At 49.6% G+C, this 27232-nt stretch overlaps 1 protein-coding gene across 5 annotated transcripts in view; it reads right to left on the bottom strand.

Moving 5' to 3' along the window:
- The window catches only part of LOC144722720 (rho GTPase-activating protein 26-like), a 102992-nt gene that overhangs the window by 22877 nt on the left and 52883 nt on the right, over positions 1-27232 (bottom strand). For 3 of the 5 annotated variants that reach the window (XM_078601064.1, XM_078601066.1, XM_078601065.1), the window contains 10 exons: positions 26722-26784; positions 23172-23246; positions 21680-21767; positions 21434-21492; positions 17462-17567; positions 15490-15649; positions 13447-13591; positions 12584-12932; positions 9722-9826; positions 3873-3932 (listed from right to left, as the gene is read on the bottom strand). In XM_078601064.1, coding sequence (XP_078457190.1) covers positions 3873-3932; positions 9722-9826; positions 12584-12932; positions 13447-13591; positions 15490-15649; positions 17462-17567; positions 21434-21492; positions 21680-21767; positions 23172-23246; positions 26722-26784 — 1210 coding nt within the window. The remainder of the gene's footprint in view (positions 1-3872; positions 3933-9721; positions 9827-12583; positions 12933-13446; positions 13592-15489; positions 15650-17461; positions 17568-21433; positions 21493-21679; positions 21768-23171; positions 23247-26721; positions 26785-27232) is intronic. The other 2 variants (XM_078601067.1, XM_078601068.1) reach the window with 1 other exon arrangement.

Below are 27232 nucleotides of genomic sequence, written 5' to 3'. Positions count from 1 at the left end.
ATCTTGGAGGACCGCAACGGGCAGGATCTACCCCTCCCGGCTGAAGTTACACATTTTTTTCATTCATTGCCAGCAGCGTTAACAGAAATTTCCTGTCCACCCTGCCTCGAGATTCCAGGCTCCGCATCGGCATGGGCCATTGTCTCTCTACCGCTGGATGGAGGCCTCTCCAAAGCTGCCGCCGCCGCCGCTGTGCCTCACTCCCACGCACGCACCCACCCGATCTCATCGCTCCTTCCGCCCTCCTCTTGCGGGTTTTTACGGACATGTCCGTCCCCTAATTGGACGCAATTAGTGCGTTTTACGCGAGTGCACTCGTGTCAACTCTCCCCCCGGCGACACGTGTTGCCAGAACGGCCATGGCATGGCTACGTTGGCCACGACTATGCAGACGGAAGAGGTCAACCGAACCCGTGTCATCCACGCGAAATCTTTCCCGAGCCTGTGACTGTAAGTATTAAAGACACTAAAATATTAATATGAGGTGTGCGGCCCTGTCAATGCTTTTTTAAAAAAGGCCTCTGCTGATGGGGCATATTGGTCTCACTCCATCACGCTGGTCACACATGTTGAGGAGGTGGAGGCACCCACACTTCACTCAATCGAACGTGACCTGCCAATCACACAACCGCACAAATGTACTGCTGGGAATAAGGCAAAAGCTGGAGGAGAAACTTGCACTCCTGTTTCAACTGCCGTGCCAGGAGACTCGAACTGGCAACCACTGGATATTGCAAGTACGGTGCGGTTACCGTTTCAACACAGGAGCATCCCTGCAAGTGTAAAAGCAACTATGCATTAAAAGATAATTATTAGGTTTTCAAAGGAAGAAAGTAGCGCACCAACCCAGCATGTGTGAAATCATTTACAGATAAATCTTCTCGCCAATTGCCGCTGAGCCCAATGGTATGGGGCAACTTTTATCCTGGCGTTGTGGAAAGCAGCTCTCTCATGTGGCTTCAACACAAATGAGACGTCTGCTTCTTCTGCGGCTCATCATTAAAGCAATCATTGAATGTGCCCGGCTCAAAATATACCCGATTGATAGAATGAGGGCAGACAAAATGGTAATTAAATTCAATTAATCTTGTTCGCCATGAGAGCTGAGCATTTCTTCGCGTCGTTCCAGAATCACGAATAGGATTCACGAAACGCATCTTTAATTCACCTTGTTGTGGCAACGTTCTGGCTGCAGGGGTGCGTGCGAGCGTGTGCGCGTGCACGTGTGCGCACGCGCGGCAATTACTTTGGGGGTGAAAAACGGCGGCGGGCGGCGAAGGAAAAATTATCGCCAAACGCGAGGCTGCGGGCAGCAACGGCCACCCAAGTCGTGTCGTCCGTCTGCAACTTACTGCTGTGCCGATGGTGGCAGACATAACAACACAATGGCTGCCGTCACCCTCCCAGCAATCCCTGCACCCTCCTGCAAGAGCGGATCGTGCTCTCCCAATGATAAACCACACGACGCACACGGTGCACGACACAATTATAGTATTTTCTTTTTTTATGTGGCTTATCCCCCCCCCCCACCCCCCCCAGTATTTTCCTTGACTGCCCGATCGGCATCATGTGATCAGACGAAGTATTCAATCTGATCTCTTGCGGAACAGTGCCACCTCTTAATGTTACACCTGATGATGATTGCTTGTGTTGCAGTCGAAACGTCGTGAGAATTTTTATTGTTTTATATTTATATTATTTTATTATTTCCCTTCTACGTGACTTTACCGAAAGAACCAAAAATACGGCTTCAAATGTCATGTCACGTGTAATGTTGTTGTAGCACCAGCAGTAACAACTGTGATCAGAAAACATATGGATGTTGAACGTCGTTCGCACTGTACGTAACGAACCGTGCTAAGCGGAGGTGCGGAGGAAGGCCACCAAACGAAAGACTAAAAGCAGGTCGAAAGAAATTATTTTTTCAATCGAGATTTTAAAATGCATAGCTCCAGTGGCTTTCTAATATCAGAAGAGCGTTCCAGACGGCCGCAGAAGAGCATCTGAAAGCGCGCGATGCGGTGACCGTCTTTGTTCGATGTCTAGCCAAAAGCCGCCGCCGCTGCTGCGAGAAATGAGGGTAACATTGTCTCCATTGACCCCCAGATTACACCCAGCAGGGAGGGCAGCTCTAATGCGGAGCCACCCCCACGTGGGGTCACCCTCCGCCCGCCTCGCCCGCGAGAGAGAGAGAGGATCAAGAAGCTGTCCCTGGGAGGCTCTCCTCGCAGCGAGGCCCAGTCGTGCACGGAGCCTCGCGCACACAGTGCCAATTTCGTTCGTGAAACTATTGACGAATTGAAAGTCGTCCACAAAGTGCTTTTTCATTTTTTTTTATTTTACGCCAGTGAACGATGAGTGGAGGGAAATCGTTGAGCGTGACGGTGCCTGACTCGCCACCGAAGATCAGGGCAGGATCGGCGATGGCGAGATGACATTAACTAGAGGAATCTAAATAAAGACGCAGACCAAGATGACTTAGTAATGTTACCGAGGCTGCAGCGCACCGAGCAAGTACTTGGCTATGCAGCATACGCGTTAAAAGATTTACCGCGGCCAGCAATTGGGGGAAGATGGAAAAAGCAGGGTGGCTGGTGGGGGTGGGGGTGGGGGTGGGGGGAAAAAATCACGCGCGAAAACGAGAACAAAATTCCACATCTTGCCGTCAACTGGATGGAGCAACACCTGAGCGAACCGCCGCATGCAACTGAATCGCGAATACGCGTGGGCATCTCTGCAACCGGCCGCGAGCAGTATTTAGTTGCTTACAGCGGAGACCGACTCTGGCGCTCAGAGTATCGGGGGGACCCGCCCGGCCGGCGATGCGCAGCGGAAACGCGTCTCATCGCGTGCCGTGCATTTCTTTCGTTTTTTTTGCGCGCAACGCCATCGTCGGCCGTTGCGATCCTGAACGACAACGTCGTGTTCGTCTCCTTGTTCCTGCGCCACCGCTCGCTCGGACGCGGGGGGGAAAGCAGCTGCAGGGCGGGGGGGGGAGGGGGGTGCGATTTCGGTTGCGCAACCGATGGCTCATCAGGCGTGGACCTCGACTAAAGGCTACGGTCAAAATAAAAGGCCGACCACTACTAAACTAACACCGCCCACACTTTCCACACTTGGCATTTGCCTTCGTGGACCCCCCATCGGCCTCGATGCCGCCCGCAGCACGCGTCGAGAAGCATCGCGCCGCGGTCGTGAATGTGGAACGAAAGGAACGCGTTTGTGACTTGGCCACTGCGAGATGATGGGGGGTGGTACGCAGACCCAGCGCAGACCTCCCCACCACCATGCCACCTTCAATGCCTTTTTACAGCCAATTTCAATGTACACACCACCTCTTGCCTGGCAACAGCTTTCACACACTTGCCCATTATCCCCCCTCCCCCCAATCAGGGCCATTCATGCTGCCAATGTCATGCCCGCATGGCATTGGCTAGGGGTTCGGGGGGGGGGGGTGGGATGGGGGGGCGGTGCGGTGGTTTAGCAGCATCGCACGACGAGTCCAGCGACCTGCCGGATGAGGGGCCTCCCCCCACGCCGTGTTGCTCGTTGGTGTGCTTTTCCGACCATACTTCACCACATTGGTCAGCAGTGTGCGGGTTTTGATAAAAGGGGGTGCAGGGGGTCTAGGAACCGATTCAGATATTGCTCGCCAACTTACGTTAAGCCGTGGCCAGAATTCTAACTCGGATCACCCGGTTCATAGGTGCTGCCCAGTGAGGTTTGGCGAAGCGAGAGGGAAGAGGGTAGAACTGGTTCTGACATCGCTCGCCATTGATGTGAGCAGTGGCTGGAAATTGAACTCGGTTCGCTGGGGTTCGTGTCGCAGTGCGTTAATCATGGTACCACCACACAGGATGATGCTGCATTACCTCATTGGGGGGTTGGGTCGGCTGCTTCTGTTCTCAAACATCTGTGTCCTGGAGGTCACCCTGCAGAGGTCAAACACAGCCATTAGCGGCTTTTAATCCCACGAACAAAATTACGACGCATTTGCATTGCACATCGATATTCATTTCATTTCACGTGCAAAATATATATTTTTGTGCAATTTCACTTAAAATTCTGTGAACAATTTTTCTGATTAGTTATTTTCGTGTCAGGGTATTTCATTTTAAAGCTGATAATACAGAGAAGGTGGCCTGGTGGCTCAGAGGACAGAGCGATGATGAGCTGGTCAAGCTGAGCTCCTGGGTTCAAATTCGGGCAGCTGCCTTTGAATTGTTGGGTCTCAGTCCAGCACCAAAATACCCATAATTCGATTTGGGTCAGCACTTAATTCGGCTTAATCCAGCTCTGATAATTAAAAGAATGCATTTGGCTGTCACGCAAATGTGAACATCGCTCTGTGGCAGGTGGGAAAGTGCTGCCCCCTATTGTGCATAAGAGGTTACCTGCAGGAACCTCAGAGGTAGATCTGCGATATCCGCATCTGTGGGCCATTCCTTAACACAGGGAGGTCACACTGCTCTGCACGAGTTGCGAATGGATTGTTTGTGCCATGACGCAACACCGATCGCACAATCGGCATAAAATTGGAGAGAAAAAAACGAAGCTTAAAAATAAATCTGACACCCAAAAAGCAGATAATTCCCAAATTTGACCGTACGTGTACACAACCGTATCTCAAATTATCACTCGCACAGCGTTCACCAAAACTTTAACTTTGTTGCTTGCTGGAAACAAGCCACTTCTTGGCTGTATCATCAGTTAGGCACCTACAGTTTGAGATATGAAGGGAAGCAATGGAAATATTCGTTATTATATCAGTCCCTCTACCATCCGCGACACACAAGGGGGTGTAAGTGACACGAGGCCAATTTCGCAGTAACGGAATTACGGCACGACGCAACAAGCCTGCGAGCCACAACGTTTCACATTAGTAGCGTGGCGCATGTTCTTAGGTTTTTCGGTAAAGTCACGTAGGTAAAAAATTAAAATTTAAAAAAGTAAAATAAAAATAAAATGAAAAAAATCACGACGTTTCGGAGGCAACACAAGCTTCCGTCTTCAGGTGGAACCGTCCCAGCACGATAGCTGTATCAAGTAAACCAGTATATATATACAAGGTCGGGTCTCTTGGGACTTCTCTTTACTTGATACAGCAATCGTGCTGTGACGTTCCACCTGAAGACGGAAGCTTGTGTTGCCTCCGAAACGTCGTTATTTTTATTTTATTTTACTTTTATAAATTTTTTACCTACGTGACTTTACCGAAAAAACCTAAGCGTGGCGCATGTTAGAGCTTCCAAGTGTCCTCACATCAGCAAGTCGGTGCAATAGCCACGAAGACACCCAAACCGCATTTCCTTCACCGCCGTGCGCACCAATTCGCCCCAACGCTGGGCTTGTAATTCCGTTATCGCATAATTCGTCTCAAGCCCATTAAAAGCCACGGATCCCCGACGTTGTAACAACATTCAAACGGTTCCGGTCACAGAGTCGACCGGCGGGTACAGAAAGTGTTTTGGGGCCATCCGTTTAGTACGTATGGAGGGGGGAGATGGGAGGGGGTTAACCAAAATGCGTACGCCTGCGTCGTATGGGGGGTCTACTGACAATGTCCGCATAGGAAACGAGGGGGGGGGGAAGCCTCGACAATAATTTGTCTACATTGGCCTTCAAATGAGTTAGATGGTCCGGCGGTGTGGACAATGTTTGCTTAAACACGTTAATATATTGATTAATCCTTGATCGTTTCTGCGTGGATTAAATATCGGCCGTTCTATAGGATTCGGGGTTGGGGGGGGGGGGTCAAGCGTACGTACGCAGGTTTGGGGGGGTGTAAAAAGTACGCGTGCGTACAGGGAGGGCTCAAGTTCTGACAGATTTTTGCGTTCCTACTAAATGGATGGCCCCAAACTCCCCGTGGATGGCCCCAAACTCCCCGTGGATGGCTGACGCGTGTTAAGGAGCAGGAGGAGGACACTCGACTTTGGGCTACGAAGGGTTAATAACGGAGCGGGCGTTAGTGGAGGTTAGTCGGCCACGCCAGTCGAGGTTGGCTGGCTGCTTCACAAACTGTTCAACTGTTCCTGCGGGAGAAAACCCGTGACGCTCACAATCGAACGACTTTTACCATACAGGACTCCCATCACGTGCGCGGTTTTCTTTTTTTTTTGCATCACACGATCGAGCACGTGTGTTTTTTTGTAATGATCCGCTCAATTTTACAGGTGGCAATTTTACTCCCACCTCAGCTCATGAAAAGGCAAATAATAAACCGCATTGTCAAAGCAACAGTGGCTCCTTTTAGCCACGTAGTCACGGGATGTACTAAACATGGTCAAGCGGCCCTCCACTGGCCGGGCGAACAAATCTCCTTTCTTCGGCATGCCCTCTCTTAACGCGTTTTGACACGACAACGCGTTTTCGCTACGACGTGGTTCTTGTACTAGGGAAGACTTTGCGCACAACGTGGAACGCGTGCCGTTAAGGTGCAGTTTCTGAGCAATCGACTACGAACTACTTGATTATTGTTCCGTACTGTACGGTACAGTACGGTACAGTACGTGGAATGATACAGTACAAGGTGGGGGTACCCCCATTCCAGTTCTTCGTCCAGCCATGGAATGACGGCAGGTTGATTTTACAGTGCAAATGCGATTCAATACTGGAAGATGAAGTAATTCCTCGCTTGACACGGCACTTTTCAGGAAAGATTCTACAACGGCCGATTAGCACGGTTGGCTACGTACGATGCGAAAAAAGTTCAGCATACATACAAGGGATTTACTGTATATTCATAGATCTCTATGGAATAAGACTGTTTCAAGTTTGTTGAAAAACTGGCTCAAGAGTGATACCTAAACCTCGCCCACTCCCACCCCCCCCCACTTCGTTGACACGCACTGACACATCGTGATGAACTTTAGTCGAACAACCCCCCACGACCAACATGGTGTTAGGAAGCTTTCATCCAGCAGTGAATTGACAACCTACTATAAACTAACGACGCTACAAGACACCATCGCAAGACTGGGAGAATGGCGACAGCTTGGGGGAGCATTAATCCAGCAGTGGATGTCTTGATGATGACGATTACCAAAAAAAACCCGTCAAACTCACGGTAGAATATTGTTTCGGCAGTGGCAAGCAAAGTTCAAGCGAGTTCTTGTCTGAAGGGTTTTGTCTTTCGAGAACTAAAAAAAATTCCACTCAGGTCAAGGTGGGCGGGCGGGCGGGCGGGCGGGCGGGCGGTGGCACCGATCGTGATGAGGCTGGAACGCACGAGAGCACGGCCGCTCAGCGCAGGGCGAAACTGCAGGTGGTGGGATTTTTTGTTTTGTTTGTTATCAGCGGTCAAAACGGAAAGAAAAATAAATAGAGTTTAAAAAAAAAAAATGTTCATTGCTGTTTAAAAGTTGGTGAACTGAATCCGGTAGGCGGCGGGGGGGGGGCAACACCGCTATTTACGGCAAACGAGAGTTGACCTTAAAGAAAGCAAACGCCGGCTCGGCGAACCGTGTGAGCTTCAGGATAAAAGAGCATCGGCTCAAACATTCTGCAGGATTTTCCTTTTCATCCCCATCGATTCCCCCCGCCCCCGCCCTCCCCCCTCTCCCCCACCACCCGCCGCTAAAAAAGACGCGAAAGAGGATGTGGGTCGCGCGAGCAGACGTAAATATTTACGGTTTTACACTTCAGGTACGCGTTGCTGAGTTTCATCGGGCGGCGCAATCTACCCGTGAAAATACTCCGGCACGCGTGGTGGAGGGGCTCCTAAAATACACCCTTCTTCCTCTTCGCAAACAAGAATGCACCGGTCGTGCGACAACGTCGACGCTTCCCCCATCTCGTATCCCTCAAAACCACGTTGCATTCCCGCGCGCGGAGTTGAAGCGAGTTCTCGCGGAGGGCTGGCTTGCTTAGGCAATTACACGTGTTGCACGGCGAGTACGACGTCTTCGGCGTGAATTTTGCCCCGGAAAAAGATTCCTCCACCGATGAGAGGCCTTTGTTATAAAATGTGCCGCAGAGCTGCCCAGCTTGTAAGACAGACGCCATCGTTCAGCGCATTAGCGTACCGCCACAATCGCCGGCTCCAGCGGTATATTCGTCGCAGAGCAGAAGAGTAGGAGAAACATCCTCTAAGAGGGGATGGTACCTCTAGAGCTTCCTCCAGCGGAGGGCCTTTCCAGCCAGCAGAGGCGTGAGCAAGCAATTGCAGGGATGTGCCTTGACCTGCTATGTATGTAAAAACAGGAGGCAGTGGGTTCGATCCAGACCCTGACTCCTGTATATTTGGAGTTTGCTTGTCTCTCTCTCTCCCCACGGTCGCGTGGATATTTCTCCGGGTCCTGCAGTTTTTCCCTCCCCATTTAGAATGAACATGACGCGTTTGGACTATTTGGCTGCTATAAATTTCCACGCGAAAAGCCACTTCGTTGAGCCATCGTTTGCGGTGGCCAGATCGCTTCTGAAAAAGAGCTCTATAAGCTCAGCGGGGCCTCACCTGGCGAATTTTTTTTTTACCAATGTTGAATTTTTTTGCGCGCACCCTACATAGCCAACGGCGGCTAAACGATAGTTTTGTGTGGGCCGTGGGGCGCGACAGGCACGCGTGCGATAAACCGGCGCACGACCGCCGATGGTTGAGAGGCGTAGCGGCGGTTTCCAGAGCCGAGAACGATGTTTCGCCAGTTGAACAGTTTGTCAGCGCAAGGTCTGCCGGCGTTAGTGTGGGGTTAATTTCAGAGCCACAATCGTCATCATTTTCTTCGCGCGTGTGTGGGAAAACACACATTTTTCACTTTGGGACCGACAGATTTGCATGAACGTTTTGAGTTGGCTGTATTTTCAAAATGGCAGGCTATGTATGACTAATGCATTTATCTTGGTGAAAAACATAGCATTGCACAAGTCTATGGCGTGTGGGCGCGTGTGCGTAAACGGTCTTCGTGCGCACACACACGCACGCCCACATATTTAATAATATTTAGCACATTACTACAATCCTGCCGTTATAATAAAAAAATGGAAGTTGCAAATGCGGTTTTATTGTACAGCTGAAAATCCAATTAGGTAAATGCGCAATTTGAATTACCTTTTAATCAAGTCATTATGTAAACACGTGACAACCGCAAACACGTGCTGCACAACAGCACGCTCGCGTGTTTCGCGGAATCCACGCGAACACTGCGTAGCGGTGTTGCAAAACGAACGATGGCAACTAGTCAGTTCGAACAATTAAGCAATGTTTACATCGTTTGTTTAAACAATTCACCGAAACCAAAGTGTCCTAAATTAAGGATGAGGACTCGCTAAACGAATGCTGTGCACCACGTAATTTCGCAGTGGCGCTGCTCAGATCTCCGTTTTTTTTTGGCTTGTACCCCTGCGTGTTGTTCGGCACCATAACCGACGTTTCGCTCCACACGAAACGTCGGATGTCATGCCAAGCACCCCCATATTGTAGAAAATATAGCTTTCGTTTCCCCTCTACGCTCGGGGCGCCAGCTTAGCCTAGGCTTGCCGACGGAGCGCCCTCGCCGATTTCAAGCTGAGATAATGACGAGGACTGTGGCTCTCACGGGACAACGATTCATGGGCACGAATACGATCTGGTGCCCGTGTTGGCCCAGAACTCCTTTAGCTCACATACACACACAGCGCCAACTCTTGGCCACGTACCGCACGAGACACGGCAACGTACATGGATCGTGCTGCACAGGAAGTGGCAACGCACGTGGATTATACTGCACAGGAAGAGGCAACGTACATGGATCGACGGCGGACTGGAGTCCTTCCCTGCCGAGCACAGCAGGGTTCTTCCGCACTACTGCCCTCCGGGAAGCCCGGCTCACCCGGGTTATGGGGCAAGAGGCTGGGAAAGGGGGGCGGCAGGCAGCCAGACAAACGGGAGGGAGAGTGGGTGGGTAAGCGGTGGTGGTGGGGGGGGGAGGAGGAGTAGGGGGGACGGTGGAAGTGGTGGGTGGGAGGGGGGAGGAAGTGGAGGGGAGTTCCGGCACCAAAATCGAAAACCGAAAACACGTTTTGAGGATCAAAAGGAAACAAAACAGATGCGAGATGCAGAAGCGAAAAAAACGATAACAAAGCGGAGAAACACGAAAGCATGCGGCGAACAAAACAATGCGTGAGCGGGACTGTCGTTGTCGAAATAGCAAACGCACGTTAAGTGCGAAGTGACGAAAACTCAAAAGTCAATTGGCAAAGGTGATTCGTTGAACGGACGATTAAAAAGGAAAAGCTTAAACCACAAATAGCCTTTTTAATGAATTGTTTAGCCAGCACAAGTAAACGCACGAATCGGATTAAACAAAACTAAATAAAGCTTGGGGGGATTAGTAGCAAATGGAAATTTGAAAAAAAAATTAAGCCAACGCCTACTTTGTTTTATTGTTTCTCATTGTGGCCGAGGTCGCTGATCGCAAAGGGGCCCACGACCTCAACGCGGGCACGAGAATTACGGCGCGCACCGTAGACGACACGGAGACGGGGGGGGGGAGCTCACATGGATCGCGGAGTCTATGGGGAGCGTCCTCATCACCACCGCGTCTTCCCACACGCACAACCGTTTTGGGGAACGGGTATTCAATTTTGGGAGAGTGGTGGCGCAGCGGTTCATAATAAATAAATATTTATTACTTATTTATTACTGGAGGAATCCGTTGAGCTATGAAAAAAAAACTATTTTTTCCCTACAGATACCCAGCTCGCCGCGTCGTGAACCCAGCGACCCAAGTTCGATTGACGGTCGCGACTCATGTCAGTGCCGAGTGATATCCGAGCCGGTCCTAGCCATCTCCTTCACTCACCCGCACTGACCAGCACGGTGAAGTATGGCCAAACAGCCCCCCGTGGCTGACACGGCGTGGGGGGGGAGGACGCCTTTGTCCCAGTGTTGGGTTTGGGATCAATGAGGGGGCTGCAAATCAACCGACGTGGCGTACGACCTCAATGCGCTCATTAAGTTGAACACGTAGCAGGAGGCCTTCGCCACCGATATTATCCATGATAAAGGTTTTTTTGGGTTGGATCGCTAAACTCGCCACCGACCGATAGAGCCAATTAGTAAGGTGTTATCACGTAAGCAAAACGTGCTGATAAAGTTACTGCTTCAGCACACCGCTTGAGTACGACGTTTCGCTGGAGATTACATCTTTTAAATGTACAGAAATACGGAGATTTCAGAATAACCATAATGAGAATGCCATCACAACATCGCATTCGATTTCTCCAGATAACCGATACCAAGGGAGGCACGCAACACAACACGCATTCCAGGCGTCGCAACACAGTTCAGCATTCTCCCTCTTCTCGGCCCAAAGTCGCATTATCGCACTCGGTCGGCTGCTCAGAAATTATTCTAACCCGTGCCTCTCTTCTGAATAAAGAAGTCCACTTTGTCCTGTATGTATCATCTCCCCCCCCACCTCGACCTCCCTCTCGAATCCATCTGCCCTGCACTGGTGTCATCTCCACAGCCCTTGCCTCTTCTTATTCCATGGCCAAATTGTGCCAGTGTAGCCTCCCTTTACCTACTCCAGAATATTATCCACCCTGCCACTCCCACCAACCTAGCCCACCATCCCCAACCCGCTACGCAAAAGGCAGAACCAGAATATGTATCCTGGCTCTAGCGTCTTCATTACACCCCCCTCTTGTTAATGCTGCCACTTCAAAATGCAAATTAAGTCCCTCCCATTATGCCCAAATCTGGTGATTTGGCAGAAACATTAAAACACGTGGCTTGGATTGGATTTCGAGATGCCCCGACAAAGCATCAAAATTGTACCCCTTACCATGACCGACACCTACACACAAAGATCTAAGATCTATACACACATGAAGATGAACATCCACCCCCCTATAGTCTTTAAAAGTTCGAGCAACGGTTGTTAGAGATCACATAGACTCACACAGACCCACAGACACAAACATACACAACAACATCAGCCACTAATTGCCACTAAGTGAAGGTGACGTCTTCACAGCACCTGGGCCAGGATAACTACAAACTCGATTATATGCCTACACAATTTGTTTCTGTCATCGGCCTTTTGGCCGTCTAGAACAAAAGTATCCAGTAGCATGTAACTCAACAACCTGTGTGTGCCGGTTTTGACCTTCTGTGTCTCGTCGGCCGTCAGACTTTGTTAAACAATTGATGCTGGGTCTCTAAGATGTTACTGGTGAGAGCACCGCACGTAAACAAAGGGGCCATGTCTTCTTGGTTCTTTCGGTAAAGTCACGTAGAAGGGAAGTAATAAAATAATAAAAATAAAACATAATAAAATAATTGTCACGACGTTTCGGCCACAACGCAAGCAGCTGTCCTCAGGTGCAAGCAGCCACCCTCAGGTGAAGACCAGGTCTGTTGGGGAGACAGCGTCTGAATGACGCTGTCTCCCCGACAGACCTGGTCTTGCGTTGTGGCCAAAACGTCGTGAGAATTATTTTATCATGTTTTATTTTTATTATTTGATTACTTCCCTTCTACGTGACTTTACCGAAAGAACCAAGGAGATGAATCCCTGCAGTCACGAAAGCTTTAAATAGAAGGGGTCATGCTCAACGCGAACAGGGATATTGTGTGTGGAGACCCACGCGCGACACGTACGGGGAGTGGTTGCGCCCGACGCCGTCCTCCGCCGTCTCGGCGTTCCCCAAGGCGACGCGCAGGTTGGCGGAGGGGCCTGCGTGCCGCTTCATCTTGTCCAGCAGGGCCGCGGGGCCCGCGGGCGGCGACGACGGAATCGCCGCCGCCGCCGCCTGGCCAGGGGCAACGGCGGGCGCCGAGCTCACCGACACCGCGGCCGAAGCGCCAGCACCAAAACTGCCGCGGCCGCTCCCGCCGCCGCCGCTGCCGCCGCTGCCGCTGCTACCGCCACCTGGCACGGGCGGCGGCGGCTGCGGTGGAATCATGGGTCGCTTAACGCTGCCGTTGCGGCTGCCGGACCTGGCTTCCTCTTGTCGGGGGGGGGGGGTGGGGGAGAGACAAGAGAGAGGGCAGAGCGTGTCGGCCGCACGTAGCGTGCTTTTGTTGTTGTTGTTGTTGTTATTTTATTGTACTATTTTATATTTTACCGAGCACAGGCCCAGAAAGAAAAAGCACTATCATGGGTTCATATTCACGTAGGTAAAACATTAAAATTAATAAAAGTAAAATAAAATAAAAATCACGACGTTTCGGAGGCAACACAAGCTTCCGTCTTCATAAAATAAAAATCACGACGTTTCGGAGGCAACACAAGCATCCTGAAGACGGAAGCTTGTGTTGCCTCCGAAACGTCGTGATTTTTATTTTATTTTTATTTTACTTTTATTAATTTAAATTTTTTACCTACGTGACTTTACCGAAAAAAACTTAAGAATATGAATCCTTGCAGTCACGAAAGCTTAAAATCTAGAACTATCATGGGTGTTCGAGTTCAACTTCGAGGTGGAGTGGAGGTTGGGCAGGCGGTGGGGAAGGGCACTTACTGCTGCTGGAGCGTGCACAACTCGTGGGGGGGTCTGGAGGGCGGTACGGGGGTGGCTTGCGGATCGACAGCCGATACCGCCTGGCCCGTGCCGAGATGTGCGTCTTGCGGAACTCGCTGTGGTTGCTCGGAACTTTTTGGAAGATCTGCGAGCGCGCAAACAACAGGACATTGCCGCGCCGCGCCTTAGAGGGGGAAGAATAACAACACTACGGGCAGAAAGTGAGTGAGTAATGCCTTTCTAACCGCACAGTGCATTCATTCGTCATCCACACTGGAATTATTTTCTTTACAAAAGTTTGGCCAGAAGAAGCACGCTCTTAGCTTAGGAACCACTTGCTCCCGGTAAACGGACAAGGACGAATGTTTTTTGTTTAAAATGTCTGTTTGCTGTGTTAGAGTGTGAATATTTTTTCCAACCAGAAATATAACAAAGATGTTGAATCGGTTTTTTTTTCCTTCCAAGGAAGCCTCTTTTTTTGTTTGTACAAAATGAATTCAAAAAAATCTTTGAATCGAAGAAGAAATAAAACCCAGAGATTTTCTCAAAGGATTTGGCTCTTCATAAAAGCACGTCAAATCGCTACTTGTGAAAGGAGGTACGGCAGCTCCCAGCACATTGGCAAAGGTCTACAACGTTGTCTGTCTCCGTGCAAGAGAGATTTCAACCAAGGCTTCCAACACGAACAGAAAAGAATTCTGATCAGCACGTGGGGAAACGACGCCCATTGGAGGTGTGGGGGGGGAGGGTTTACCTCCTGAACTGAATCTGTCGCTGTTAAAAAAAATTTTTTTACGTGACTTTACCGAAAAAAACCTAAGAATACGCTGTTCATTTGTTCCCGTTGCCTGTAATCCGCCAAATCGAAGGGGTAAAATGCCGAGCGATGTAAAGCAAGGCTGGAAGAAGTCTTCTGTGCTCGGGTCCAGCCCTCGGCCACGATGCCGGCTCGAGGAGATCGGTCTCGGCTCTCCTCCTTGCCCTCCTGGAGCCGTGGTCCTCAGTCCGAGAACTTGGCTAGGCCTCGGCAAGGTGAGGTAAAAGTTAAAAGGTAAAAACAACGAGCCTACCTTTACCCTACCCTTTACCTTACCCCTTGGCATGTCGACATCCTTACCCTTTACCTTTACCCTTTTACCCGGTAAAAAGGGTCAATTACCTTACCTTGCCGAGGCCTAAACTTGGCCTCAGAGTATCCAGCCTTGGCCAGTATCAACTACCTACATCAGTGTTCTTCATTGCAAGGCCCCCACGGGCTACTGGCGCCCCCCCCCCCCTTGAGGCCTTCGTGCGCCCCCCTGACGTTCGACCCCCCCCCCCCCCCCCTGACGATGCACAAATGTGAAAACACCCCCCCCCCCCCCCCATAATACAGGTTTTTTTTTTGGTTAGATCGCGTAAATATAAATGTGTCGTTAAACCCGCCACAGCCGACTAGTAAGCGGTTTGTCACGTAAACAGAGCATGCCAATTCGTCACTAGCACAGCGCACCGGTGCGTTGGAGAGCAAAGCCACAACATTTACAATCCGAGTACGACGTTTCGCCAGTAATTACAACTAGCTTTGTCAGGCGGATTTAACGACACATTTATATTTCACAATCTAACCAGGTATGACATTGGTCGCGAAAGCATAAGTGTTAAATACTCCCACCCCATCATCATCGTGCTGCCAAAGCCCAATGGTTTGAAATGTGTGCCGCCCCCACCTCCGAAAATGAGTGAAGAACACTGCCGTAGGGTGTCCGGCGTCGACTGGCCTTGACACTGGCCTCCAACCTAAACGACTTTGTCCTCGGCTTGCCCTTGTGGCTCTCACCCTTGACTTCAGCCTTCTCGACGAGCAATATTAACTAATTGAAAGCCCTCCTCCTTCTTCTTCTTCTTTCATATGGCATTGTGAAAAGCAACAGTTTATATGTTTTCTATTTAAAGCCCTTTATCAAGGGGAGGTCCAGGACCCGTTGCAGTTGTCACTTTCCACTGATGCTGAAGTATGTTTAGGGTAAAACGACGGTGGTGGGGGGGGGTGGGGGAGCGCACCTTGTCGTAGTTTTCCACGAGGATCTCGATGACGATGTTCTGGAACTTGATGTCGATGAGGGCGGCCACGGTCTCCACCTCGGGCCTCATCACCGTCGGGCCGAAGCACACGGCCAGGTTGGCCACGGTCATGAGGTTCTCCTTGCTGTGGCTCGCGACGCTGCACACGGCGACACGCGGGAGAGACGCGTCACGTGACGCCCGGGGCCCAGACAACACGGTGGGACGATGGCGCACGGCCCAGCGTCGGGTGAGTCACCGCACCAGAGGCGAGGGCGCGATGCCCACGCCGGACCAAGTCTCAAGGTCGCACTCGTCGCCGCCTTACAAAGATCCCCCGCGGAGGCATTCGTTCGCTCGCCTCCGCGTCCACTCGATTCGCCCACTCTCAACAATAACGGCACTCCTCTGGACAATGGGCTTGTTGTGGGTCATTAGGATTTTCTTTCTTCCAGAACACCCCTCAATTCATTCTACTCCAATCTGATCGCTAAAGTGCTGGAAACACAAAATCCTTCACCCCTGGCGATGAACTCGCTGTTCCAGCATCCAAGGCTCTCTGTGGAGGCCCGCTGTCAAATCTACGCTGAGTGGGAGGTCGCTCACTCTCTTCTGCTGCCCCCACAGTCTGCAACTCCCTTAACCCTTTCGAATTCCAGTGACGTACGTCATCAGTTTTTCTTCTGATTCCACCTCCCTGTATAAAATAACGTCATCAGTACCGAGCCTCCCACAAGGCCATGCGTGAAGGCGTGTGGCAAAGTTTGACACCGGCTATCTTAGAGTGTGGTCGTGTCACTACAGTTCTTTGCGGTGAGTAAAAGGTCTTTAAAAACAGCGGCGCTGTGCCTCTGAATAAAATTGACGCTAACCGTTTGCGTGTTCCGAGATTCGACGTCTGTAACTTGCTGACGTCTCGGAATAGCAAAGGGTTAAATAAAAATGTTTATGAATTGGCAAGATGATTCGTGCAGTGGCCCTTCTCCATAGCACACAGAGAAGCCACAGAGATCGAGTGGATAATTCTAATTATAACAAGGGCTGGAGACTGAACCTAACACCATCAACGAATAGTTTGCATCTACAACGACCGGTCGGTCGATTGTTTCTCACGACCCAGGCCCCAGGAGCACGTGACGCTTTGTGCGCACCGATCGGCAAGCGAGCGAGAGAGCAAACCCTTCCCCGATGCTCCGCAGCAGCTCACGTGCACGCGGTGGCTGGGGAGACGTTATGGACGTTTTTATAATTTTATTTTTAACACAAAATTGTTCCTTTTATAACAAGTCGCCCGCTGTGAAATATTTGCGGCATGGTATATACGGGGCCCGGACTCCCAACTTTTATTGGTTTAATAAAGGAATGCTCGCATGACTAACATCCGCTTCGCCAAGCCACGCTCGCCAGCGCGGTGAAGTATGGTCAATAAACCACCATGACCCACACAGTGTGGCAAAGGTCTGTACATAATAAACTAATAATACTTTTTTATAATAAGGGATAATTGTGTGCCAGGGGCGATGTGCGTTCGGAAGGCATTTCACAGCGGCATCCCGAGGGAAAAACCTGCACACAGAGGGAATGTTTTCAAATGTTATCACTGTTGCATTGGTGGACTAGCAATGGCACAGCAGCTAGCGGACTGATCTACGAACCCAGCGACCCGAGTTCGATCTCCAGCAATGGGCAACACCATTGACGAGATACCTCAATGGTAACGAGTCTCTCCTCAATTGAGCCAGCAGACAATTTATCTTTTACTCGACTACGAGCCACCGGTCCCCTCCACACTGTACGTATGTGTGTACGTTGAACTGCTCCCGCGCCGTACGTAGCCAACCATGCTAATGAAACGCGCCGCGTCGCCAAGCCAAATGGCGGCAAGCACCGGCCTGCATCGACCAGCGGCCGAGGGCGGCGCGAGTCGGCGAGGAGCGTGGGGAGAGCGTGGGGAGAGCACGGGGAGAGTTACTTGGAGATGTGTGCGATGATGATGTTGAGCATTTGGCGGTGCGACTCTGGCAGGTCGTACACAAGGCCATGCACGCACTCGATGCGGTCCTCCTCGTTGTCCATTTCTGCGCGCGCGGGCGGACACGGTCGTGGCAAGTTAGCAAAGTCGTCTTTTGTTATTGTTGTTGAAATTATGTTTTTTTTTGTCCCCCAGTTTCATCCCGGTTGTGCAATCGGGGTGACGTCGCGAGATGGAGACTCCAATTCAGATCACGAGCAGAGCAAATGCAACCCTGTCGTAGAAGAGAATGGCCCACGGAAGCGGACATCACAGAACTACCTTTCAGATCCCTTCAAAGTGACTGCTGGTCCCCCACCCACCCTGTTACATACAGAGAGTCATGTCCATCACGTGACAGCCAAACCGAATATGGTTTTTATCCTCGAAGCTGGAATATAGGCAAATTAAGTCCAAAACCATAGTTAATGTAATGGCATTGTATTGTGCAGCCATCAGCAAATGGGTTGAGACCATCAACTCAATGCAACTTGAGAACCCGGTTTTTATCAGAGGCGGCTGAAACCTGAAATCAAACAGAGGATCTCAACGGTGGCAGCTCAGCTCTGAGCCATCCGGCGACCACCCCCTTGCAATGATGCACACACAATTTTTTTTGCAATACAAAGCGTCGCGCGGAAGCCATTGTCGGTGACGATTGTTAGCGGCGATTGCCTTGAAATTGCCCTATTGTGTGACGCAGGCACGGCGGAGTGAAGAGTCAGCAATGCCGCTCGGACTCGGACGACACAATATAGGGCGCTCCGCCCGCCAACGCCATCTGTTCCTGTCGTCCACGAAGGAGACTCAACGCTCGCAGGCCCGAGGGAACTGGCAGTTCAAATAAACAAATAAATAAATATGCACTGGGCAAAGGTGCAGGCCTGAAAATGCTTCCTCACGAAACTGCTGGTGGAAGGGCCTCGACTCGAGGAGGCTCAAGAACGCCCCTTTGCAGTTTTTTGGGGCTCACTCTTCCACGCCGGCAAAACGATTACTCCACCGCACGTGACCTGCCCATGGAAAAACTGCCCTGGAAGCCATTTGGTGCTGCGGCTGGGTTGACACGAGGTGAGGTTTCAGAAACCCTGCGCCAATGTTTCAATCGCCACAGCGGGAGATCAAATTGAAACCTGTGACCTCTGGATCGCAAGTCCAGCTCGCCGGCCGTTAACACCGCGGCAGCGTCCCCTGCGCTTATCATCGCCACCGTAAATGAGCTTGTGTTTTTTTTTCCTTTCATCATAGTAACCGGTTGGGGTTTTTTTCCTTAAAGCTGTAATCCTAACGTGATCGATATTGAGAGATGAGCACGGATAATGGCATCGATTGTACAATTACGCAGCAGCTACATTGAGCAGGACAGAGAATCAATTAAAAAGCAGGTTTTTTGTTTTTACTCACTCGGAAAAGCTTCGATGGAAACTAGAAAATCTTCACTCGGTGCCATTGAGCAACTCTCCCAAAGATGCCTTCTCAGTACCACGCAGGGTGAATGAGGAATGGTGTTCCTAAGTCCGTACGCAGTGGCGAGATGTTAACTACCTCGCCTGGTATATAGGAGGTCATGGGTTCGATCCTGACCCTGATGCCTGCTTTATATTTGGGGTTTGCACGTTCTCCCCGTGTGTATTTGGCTGCTATAAATTTCCACGTGATAAGCCACAATTCGTTGGGCTATCATTTGTAATAGCCAGGTCGCTTCTGAAAAAGAGCTATATAGCTCAGTGGGCCTTACCTGGTAAAATATTTTAGTTTAGTACAGATCGGTCAGCAATTTACTTGCTGCACTGCCTCTTCTAAATCACCTTGAACTTTCCCGATCATGTGAGCTTTACGGAAGCTACGTGAGGTTGAGCTCGGCTAGGATCTTGGATGGGCGAATGCCTGGGAATGCCACGTGCTATCGGCTGGCTGATGGCAGGTGCAGCAGTTGTTTACTTGAATCCATCTGTGTAGAGATATTAAAATGCCATCTCCTCCCCGAGAACCCCTAACCCAAACGGTGGCACTGGCCAAACCTTCCCAATGCACGAGCTTCCTGACAACGAGTCATGAGACTCCACGAGACTTTCCAGCGTAAATAAAGAGGAATTGTTGCTGCTGTTGCAGGCACGTGTCAGGGTCGTGATTGGACATTGCCTTTGTCATTTCAAACCGCTAATTCAAGAATCAACTTCCTCTTTCTATCCTTGAGCCAATATAAGAGTAGCACCTCCAATGGCTGCAGGGGTAAAATAAGATACCACCTTGTGGGAAGGTCAACAGTGGTTGTCCTATGGATGGACTTGCCCCGGCCATAGGAATGATGAATTCCACCAGTGGCTCAGGACTGTAGATGGGAGATGCGCACCAATGCCTCAATAGTCATTTGAGCAGGAAATCACTTTGACTTTGTTTAAATTGCTTCCACACGTAGGTGAATCAATGCATTGTAGCACGGCATTCATATTCATTGCGAGATCAAAGGCACGAGTGTGAGAACACCTGGCGTACAAATTTAGGATTCCTACGCAATGTTTATCATCGCACCGTCGCGTAACTCTGCGACTTTAATTATCTTCTCACGAGCCAAGAGAGGAGTCTGCGATTTAGTTTTTTGCGGCAGTGTCCGTGGCACGCAGCCGATCCATACAGGGCCGGGGGGGGGGCAGAGAGGAATAAACAGCGGTGTAAAAACAAGAAATTGCCATTACCTTGGGTCTAACTCGGATAATTGCAGCGATTAGCTTGCGCTGCCAGACAGCGTGCCCGCATTTGGGGGGGGGGGGGGGGGCATTGCAAGCGGTCTATTTGGCACACAAGGCCCAGCGCTAGACAGGATTCGGCACACGCCGTGATCCGGCACGAGATAGCATCGTCTTAATAACAGAACGGTGCCCTCGTTTCAACCGGTGCCTTGCAGGTGACGACCGCACTTAAGAGATGGGTTAAAGGGTGGGTTTTATCTCCAATAGCAGCCCGGCGCCAATGGTGGAAATTCCACGTTCCCAAAGCAGGGCCAGGATATGCTTATTTATTGACCCAGGCGAGATGATGGATTTGAATTTGCATTCTTCCAATCGTGCCGAACGCTCATTCAAGCGTGATAACCAACTCAACCCATCTAAAACGTATGGAAAAGGCATAGCAGTTGGACTGTCGTTCGTCTGGAATCTCCAGACGAACGACAACAACCACCGGCGACTCTGTTGCGAGACGTAGCGTGTTGTTAAGAGTGTTATCGTCATGTTTTAATCCCAATTAACATCGCTTCTCTAGCTCCGTTTTTCCATTCGAGGCCAATCACGAGCGCCGGCACAAACGCAGTGAAACATCGGGCGACAATTCTACGCGACGTTAAGAAAAGTTCGGCGACGGTGCGAGGTTGCAGCAAGTGAAGTTGTGGGCAACACGAGGCAACAAACTCCTTTTTAAATCCTTTATATTAAGTTCACTTGCTTGCTTGCTTAGGACCGTGCAAATCTTTCGGTCGTTTTTTAACCCACTTCCCGTGATCCAATCGAGCTGACATTTTCCACACAGACTCGTTGTGCGTGACAATTAATGTTCGTGAAAACATTTTTCCAAAATTTGACACTTTTTAGGACAAAAATATAATATTTAATTACCAATTGCTTAATGCTGCCATGCAATCATCTGACCCATAGGTGGCAGCCATCTCAAGCCAGAGGACGAGAGGACTCTAGCCGCCACGCATATAAAGGATTTATAGTGAAAAACTTTGTTTTTACGGGTTAATTTTTCACCGTGTCGCTGCAATTCCCCCCCCCCCCCGACTTAAATCATTAAGCAAGCGCTTAGGCATTTCTAGTTTTAAGAGATAACGCAGATGTTTCCATCAACGTTTTTTTTTTTGGTACCTTATTCTCTTAAATGTTTTCTCTTCTACTTTCAAAAACATCTGATAAAAATCCATTTCTCGTGACTCACTGGCAGCCGTGATGAAACGCTGATGCAGCCTGAAGGTCATGAGTGGTTCGGGGAGATTCCTGCGGCAGAAAAGGTGAAATACGGACAATGAGTTTTTAAGATCGAGGCATCGAACGGGCTCGGCGAACAACAAGGGAAGTGGGGGGGGGGAGACGTGGGGGGGGGGGGGGTGGGGGGACGTGGGGGGAGGGGGGGGCTTGGGGGATGGTGCAGTACAAAATAAAATGGGAAAATATTTTCAGAAACCTGAGAAAGGCCTTCACAGTGCCACTCAATATCTTCACATCCCAGAGGTCATCGTTCTCCAGGTCAAGGTCATCCAGCGAGTGGCACTCTAACGGTGGGGGAGGAGGCGGGGAAGGAACAGCAACACAATGAAACCATCAATTACCTGCCACAAATCGGGCGACAGTCTGTCAAGATACCACATCTCCCATCTCCTGCTGCAAAAGGAAACCTGGATAACCGCGCACGGCTTATTTGTCATCATTGTTTCATAATTTATCTGCCTTGTTTTTTACTTTGTATTCGGATCAGGTCAAAAGGTACACCCCGGTTGGATAGGCGGCACACGCTCGTTTTCACGCGTTGCACACAAAACCTGGAAAGCCGAATTTGATTCCCGGCCACGGCTATAACATCGGTGGCGCGTGATATGCAATCTGGTTCTGGACCACCCCAACTGTCCGACCAGCATGGTAAACTAGGTCAATCATGGGCCCACAACGCCCATGACCAACACAGAATGAGGGGCAGGGGGGAAATTCCTTCATCCAGCAGCGGACAAAGGGCCGTACAATAGAAAGCCGGCAGCCACACACCGTCCTTGCCACCAGGTTAAACGTTAAAACGAGGATTCGGACAACAACAACAAGGCACAGTGGGAATTTAGATTATAATTTTTTTCTCTCTCCAGCTTTCAGAAAACTCGCTCATGATGGAGAGGCTGAGGAACGAGAGCCAAGTCGCGGCAGGTTCCCTCTCCTCCCGCTGCCAACAGACATTTCACAGCCCCCCCCCTTCACCCGTAATTTGGAATAAAACAATAACTTTAATAAACTACAACAACAAAAAGTTTTTTACACTATGAGACATCTTCTTTACCAGTGGCAAAATATAGTAGTAGGTTTTTACCCTTTAAACTGGTACAAAACTGACACCTTTATACAAGGCATCATGTTTGCAATAACCACAACACAAGCAGTCAAAATGCAAACAAAAAAAAACAACTCTGATAATGATAATAATATGCACTGTCCTGTGGTTATTGCAAACATGATGCCTTGTATAAAGGTGTCAGTTTTGTACCAGTTTAAAGGGTAAAAACCTACTACTACAACAAAAAAAGTCTCGCCGTGTCGTGCGTTTCGACGTCGTTTACAAGTTATCCCAGCATACTCGCCGCATACGTGATCGTCCTAATGGCTTTTCTGTAAATTACGTGGTGGGCCCACCCCCCCCCTGGGCCCACCACCTTGTGGTGAATGGCAGCTGTTGCTGTACAGTGTTCCCTCGTTATTCGCGAGGGATACGTTCCGGAGATGCTCTCGAACAGCAAATTTCACGGATAATGATATTGGCCAATGAATGATTTCATCTCATCACTTGATCTCTCATCACTTTCCTTCTCTCCCTCCCCCTCTGTGGGTCGTGCAGAGTTGCAGATGCGATTCGCGGGTAGCCCAAATCGCGCATGGTCAGAAATCGGTGACTCGCGCGACGGGGGCAATGCCGTTACCGTTGAGCAGGCTTAGCAGCTTCTGAACCCTCGTGGTGGGCGCGACGATGCGGTAGAGGCCCTGCTCCTCAAGCCCTGCGCACCACACGCACACACGGGGCCAGCGCCACCACCGATTACGACGCACGACAACAGCTGTAACGGTCGCTCGGAACGGTCTCTTCCACCCAGTGCAGAGGTCGCAAACGGGTTTTGATTCCTTACCCGTACCCGGCCGCACCAGGGTCGCAAACGGGTACCCGTACCCGGCCGTACCCGTACCCTACCCGTACCCGGCCGGGTACGGGTAGGGTACGGGTATCGGGTACCCGATTGCGACCTCTGGGATGAAGCCATGTTGCAGGTGTGGGTGGGTTAATTCGAGGAACTTGAATTGTGAGAAGAGACAAGACGTTGGGAAATGAGTGACAAACGGTTACTCACCAGTGACTCACGGCCTACCCGTACCCGTACCCGGCCGCATCAGGGTCGCAAACGGGTACCCGTACCCATATCCGGCCGGGTACGGGTAGCCGGGTATCGGGTAGGGTACGGGTATCGGGTACCTGGATGCAACCTCTGACCCAGTGGCGGAACTATATTAGTAAAAGGTTTTGCTTGCTGGCCGGATGGTGGAATGGGAGCAGCGGATGGACGATCACATCCAAAGTATGTGCGGGCCGTTAGTGATCAAAGGATATAAAAATGGTCTTCTTCTTCTTTCGTATGGCTGATGTAAATGCAGAGAAACAACAACTACAATTTCACATTCAGGTGGTCAAGCTCAGATAACCGTGTCAGGAGCCAGTGCTGGATTAAGCTAGTGCAGGGCCTGTAGCATATGTTACGAAGGGGCCCTAAATAAAATAAAAAAACACGTAAATATTAAAACACTAAATGTTTAATTGCATAGTAAAGTCATTGTGTTTTAGCATTTGCTACACAGCCAGATAATACGACAAATCGATAACCTGAGACACCCAGTCGTTCATAAACGTTGAAGGCAGTATAGTACTATAGTAATAGAGCAAGTGCAGAATCACTGAACCGGAATTGATAGCCTGAAAGTGCGGGGTCCGTAGCTACATACGTAACTACTACATACGTAGCTACTTGTGTGAAAGTGTGGGGCCCGTAGCTACGTATGTAGCTACTACATACGTAGCTACTTGTGTGAAAGTGCGTGGCCTGTAGCTACATGTGTAGCTACTACATACGTAGCTACATGTGTAGCTACTACATACGTAGCTACGTGTGTAGCTACTTTTGCTACAAGGAGAATCCGGCACTGCCAGGAGCAGCAGGCCCAAGTACCAGGATGACATTGGGAAGAAAACACAAAACATGCTCCCTCCGCCGAGCCCTCAACGGAAAGTAATGCATTTCATGAAAAATCCCACGCAGACACTTCCCAATAATTGCCCTCGTGCAGTATATTGTGTGTGTGTGTGTGCGGGTGGTGCGACTTCAAGTCGCTGGGGCTGTGTGTTCTTTTTTCATCCTCGGCGTCAATTCTCGCGTTTGTGCGATTCGTTATCTATTTGTCCGCTCGGCAGACATTTTCAGCGGCACAAAAGAGAACGTTAATGAAAAAAAAAAACCTACGCCAGGATTCAGCTGAACAGAAGATGAAGAAAAAATTAAAACTTTTGACTTCCTCCAACAAGGGAAAAATACAAAAGGAGTTATACATTTTCGCTTGAAAAGAAACATAAAACCTTTTCAACCTTTTTCGACCTTGGCCAAAAGCTCACTCCTATCCACGCACTACCACCACCACTGCCACCGCTAACGTAGACCTACAGACGCTCTTGCTTCCCGTATCTTCGCAAACTCATGGCAGAGGTCGCAACCGGGTACTCGATACCCGTACCCTACCCGACCCTGGTGGGGCCGGGTACGGGTACGGGTAGACCGTGAGTCACTGGTGAGTAACTGTTTGTCACTCATTTCCCAACGTTTTGTCTCTTCTCACAATTCAAGTTCCTAGAATCAACCCACCCACGCCTGCAACATGGCTTCATCCCAGAGGTCGCAATCAGGTACCCGATACCCGTACCCTACCCGTACCCGGCCGGGTACGGGTAGGGTACGGGTACGGCCGGGTACGGGTACCCGTTTGCGACCCTGGTGCGGCCGGGTACGAGTACGGGTAAGGAATCAAAACCCGTTTGCGACCTCTGACTCATGGCCAAATCGAAATAATCAGGACGGACGGATGGAGATTTACTCGGCCGCCACCTGCTCGACATGGATTGGCCTCCACCCTCTACACACGTGGGGGGGAGGTCAAGCAGATAAAAGAATGCAGCAACTGTGACTCGGGGCATTGAGTTGTTATACAGGAGGGTGGCCCAGAAGTCAGGACACATAGGGTTATAATTCTAGATTTTAAGCTTTCGTGACTGCAAGGATTCATATTCTTAGGTTTTTTCGGTAAAGTCACGTAGGTAAAAAATAATAATAATAATAATAAAAGTAAAATAAAAAATAAAATAAAAATCACGACGTTTCGGAAGCTTGTGTTGCCTCGGAAACGTCGTGATTTTTATTTATTTTACTTTTATTCATTTTATTTTTTTACCTACGTGACTTTACCGAAAAAACCTAAGAATAGGGTTATAATTATTTGAACAAATCACATCGGGTTTATTTAGTTTATTTTAACATACGTTCAAACTTACCTCCTTTAACATTAACGCACGATGCATGCATTTTCTTTAGGAGTGAATTTAGGACTATTTTTTGTTTAAGATTGCATTGTGTAATCTCTGAACGTTCATCAATGATGTTTTGTTGTCTCCATTCATTCACAGGGTTCTTGGTCGAGTTTTGTAAATGACGGATTTCAGGTGACTCTCACAGGAAGAAGAATAAATGTAGATATTATTAGATCAAATGTTCACGAAAATATATATTTTTTAAAGCCAGTGTAAAAATGTATTGAATAAACCCTGTGTCCTAGCTTACCGAGTGTCCCATGGTCTGTTCTCGGTGATGATGCAGCATGAACTTAATTTAGTTCCATGAAGGTTTGGTTGACTACGTACGGTGCGAAAGAAGTTCAACATATACATACAAGCATTTTTGGCTCATACAGAGATTGGAATCTGTTACGGATAAGTTTGGGAAACATTTTTTGAGGGTGGGGCGGGGATTTTGGATTCTTAAGGATAATTTTTGATGATTTATATCACGTAAGTAACGTGGTCTTCGTGCTGACAAAAGTCAAGTCGAGCGGTGCCTCGTGACAATGTTTGGTGGAAACAGCATGACCATTATGCGATATAAGTGACGTTACTTCATGTCATGCTTTTGGATATCAAAAACAAACAAAACAAATCTGGGAAAGAAAATATCTGGATAATCAAAAAAATCATATCTAGTCAAGCAAATTTTACTTTTGCTTAAACAAGTGACGCGTTTCTGGGACAAATCTGCCACTCAAAGCGCCATCACATTAATGCTCATTTTTTTTCCTTTCAGATTTTAATTCCTGAAACCATCCGAGCCGTGTGTGCGGGATGGAAGCCACCGTGCGGAGGGATCTCTGCATCACACACGCACTCACCGTCGGCCTCGATGAGCTGAATGCACTTGCGTATGAACTGGAAGCCCATGTCGTTGAGAGTGGCTAAACACCAACACAGACGACACCAAACAAAATGAGGAAAAACCTTGAAAACCGTGCCACTGACAAAACCACACGGGCAGGGCCGCCACGCAATTACTGGGGGGGGGGGGGGGGCGGAGGGTCAATTTTCCTGCGAGAGACCGACTGTCATGCCATCTCTTAAAGAACAAAAACTTACATTAGTCAGAAGCACCGCCTTAAAATGCAAAGTGTACAACAGGAGATGAGGAGATGACAGCAGACACTCTCATTATATGTAATTTTTGCAAGTTTCATTTGAGCTTTTTCACTGATACAAGGTTACTGAAGTGGATGCATTTACGTGAAGATTTGTTTCCCCCAATTGTGGTCTCAATTGTGCTCTCGACGTCACATCGCGAGGCGAAGCCTCCTCTCGGATCTCTCCGCACCGCAATTGAACCATTCGCGGCACAGAACGGCCCACGGA

Source organism: Lampetra planeri, chromosome 15 (genome assembly GCF_965212315.1).
Source record: "Lampetra planeri chromosome 15, kcLamPlan1.2.h2, whole genome shotgun sequence".
NCBI lineage: Eukaryota > Metazoa > Chordata > Hyperoartia > Petromyzontiformes > Petromyzontidae > Lampetra > Lampetra planeri.
The sequence above is the reverse complement of the archived record's forward strand: the minus strand, read 5'-3'. Positions and strand labels throughout refer to the sequence as shown.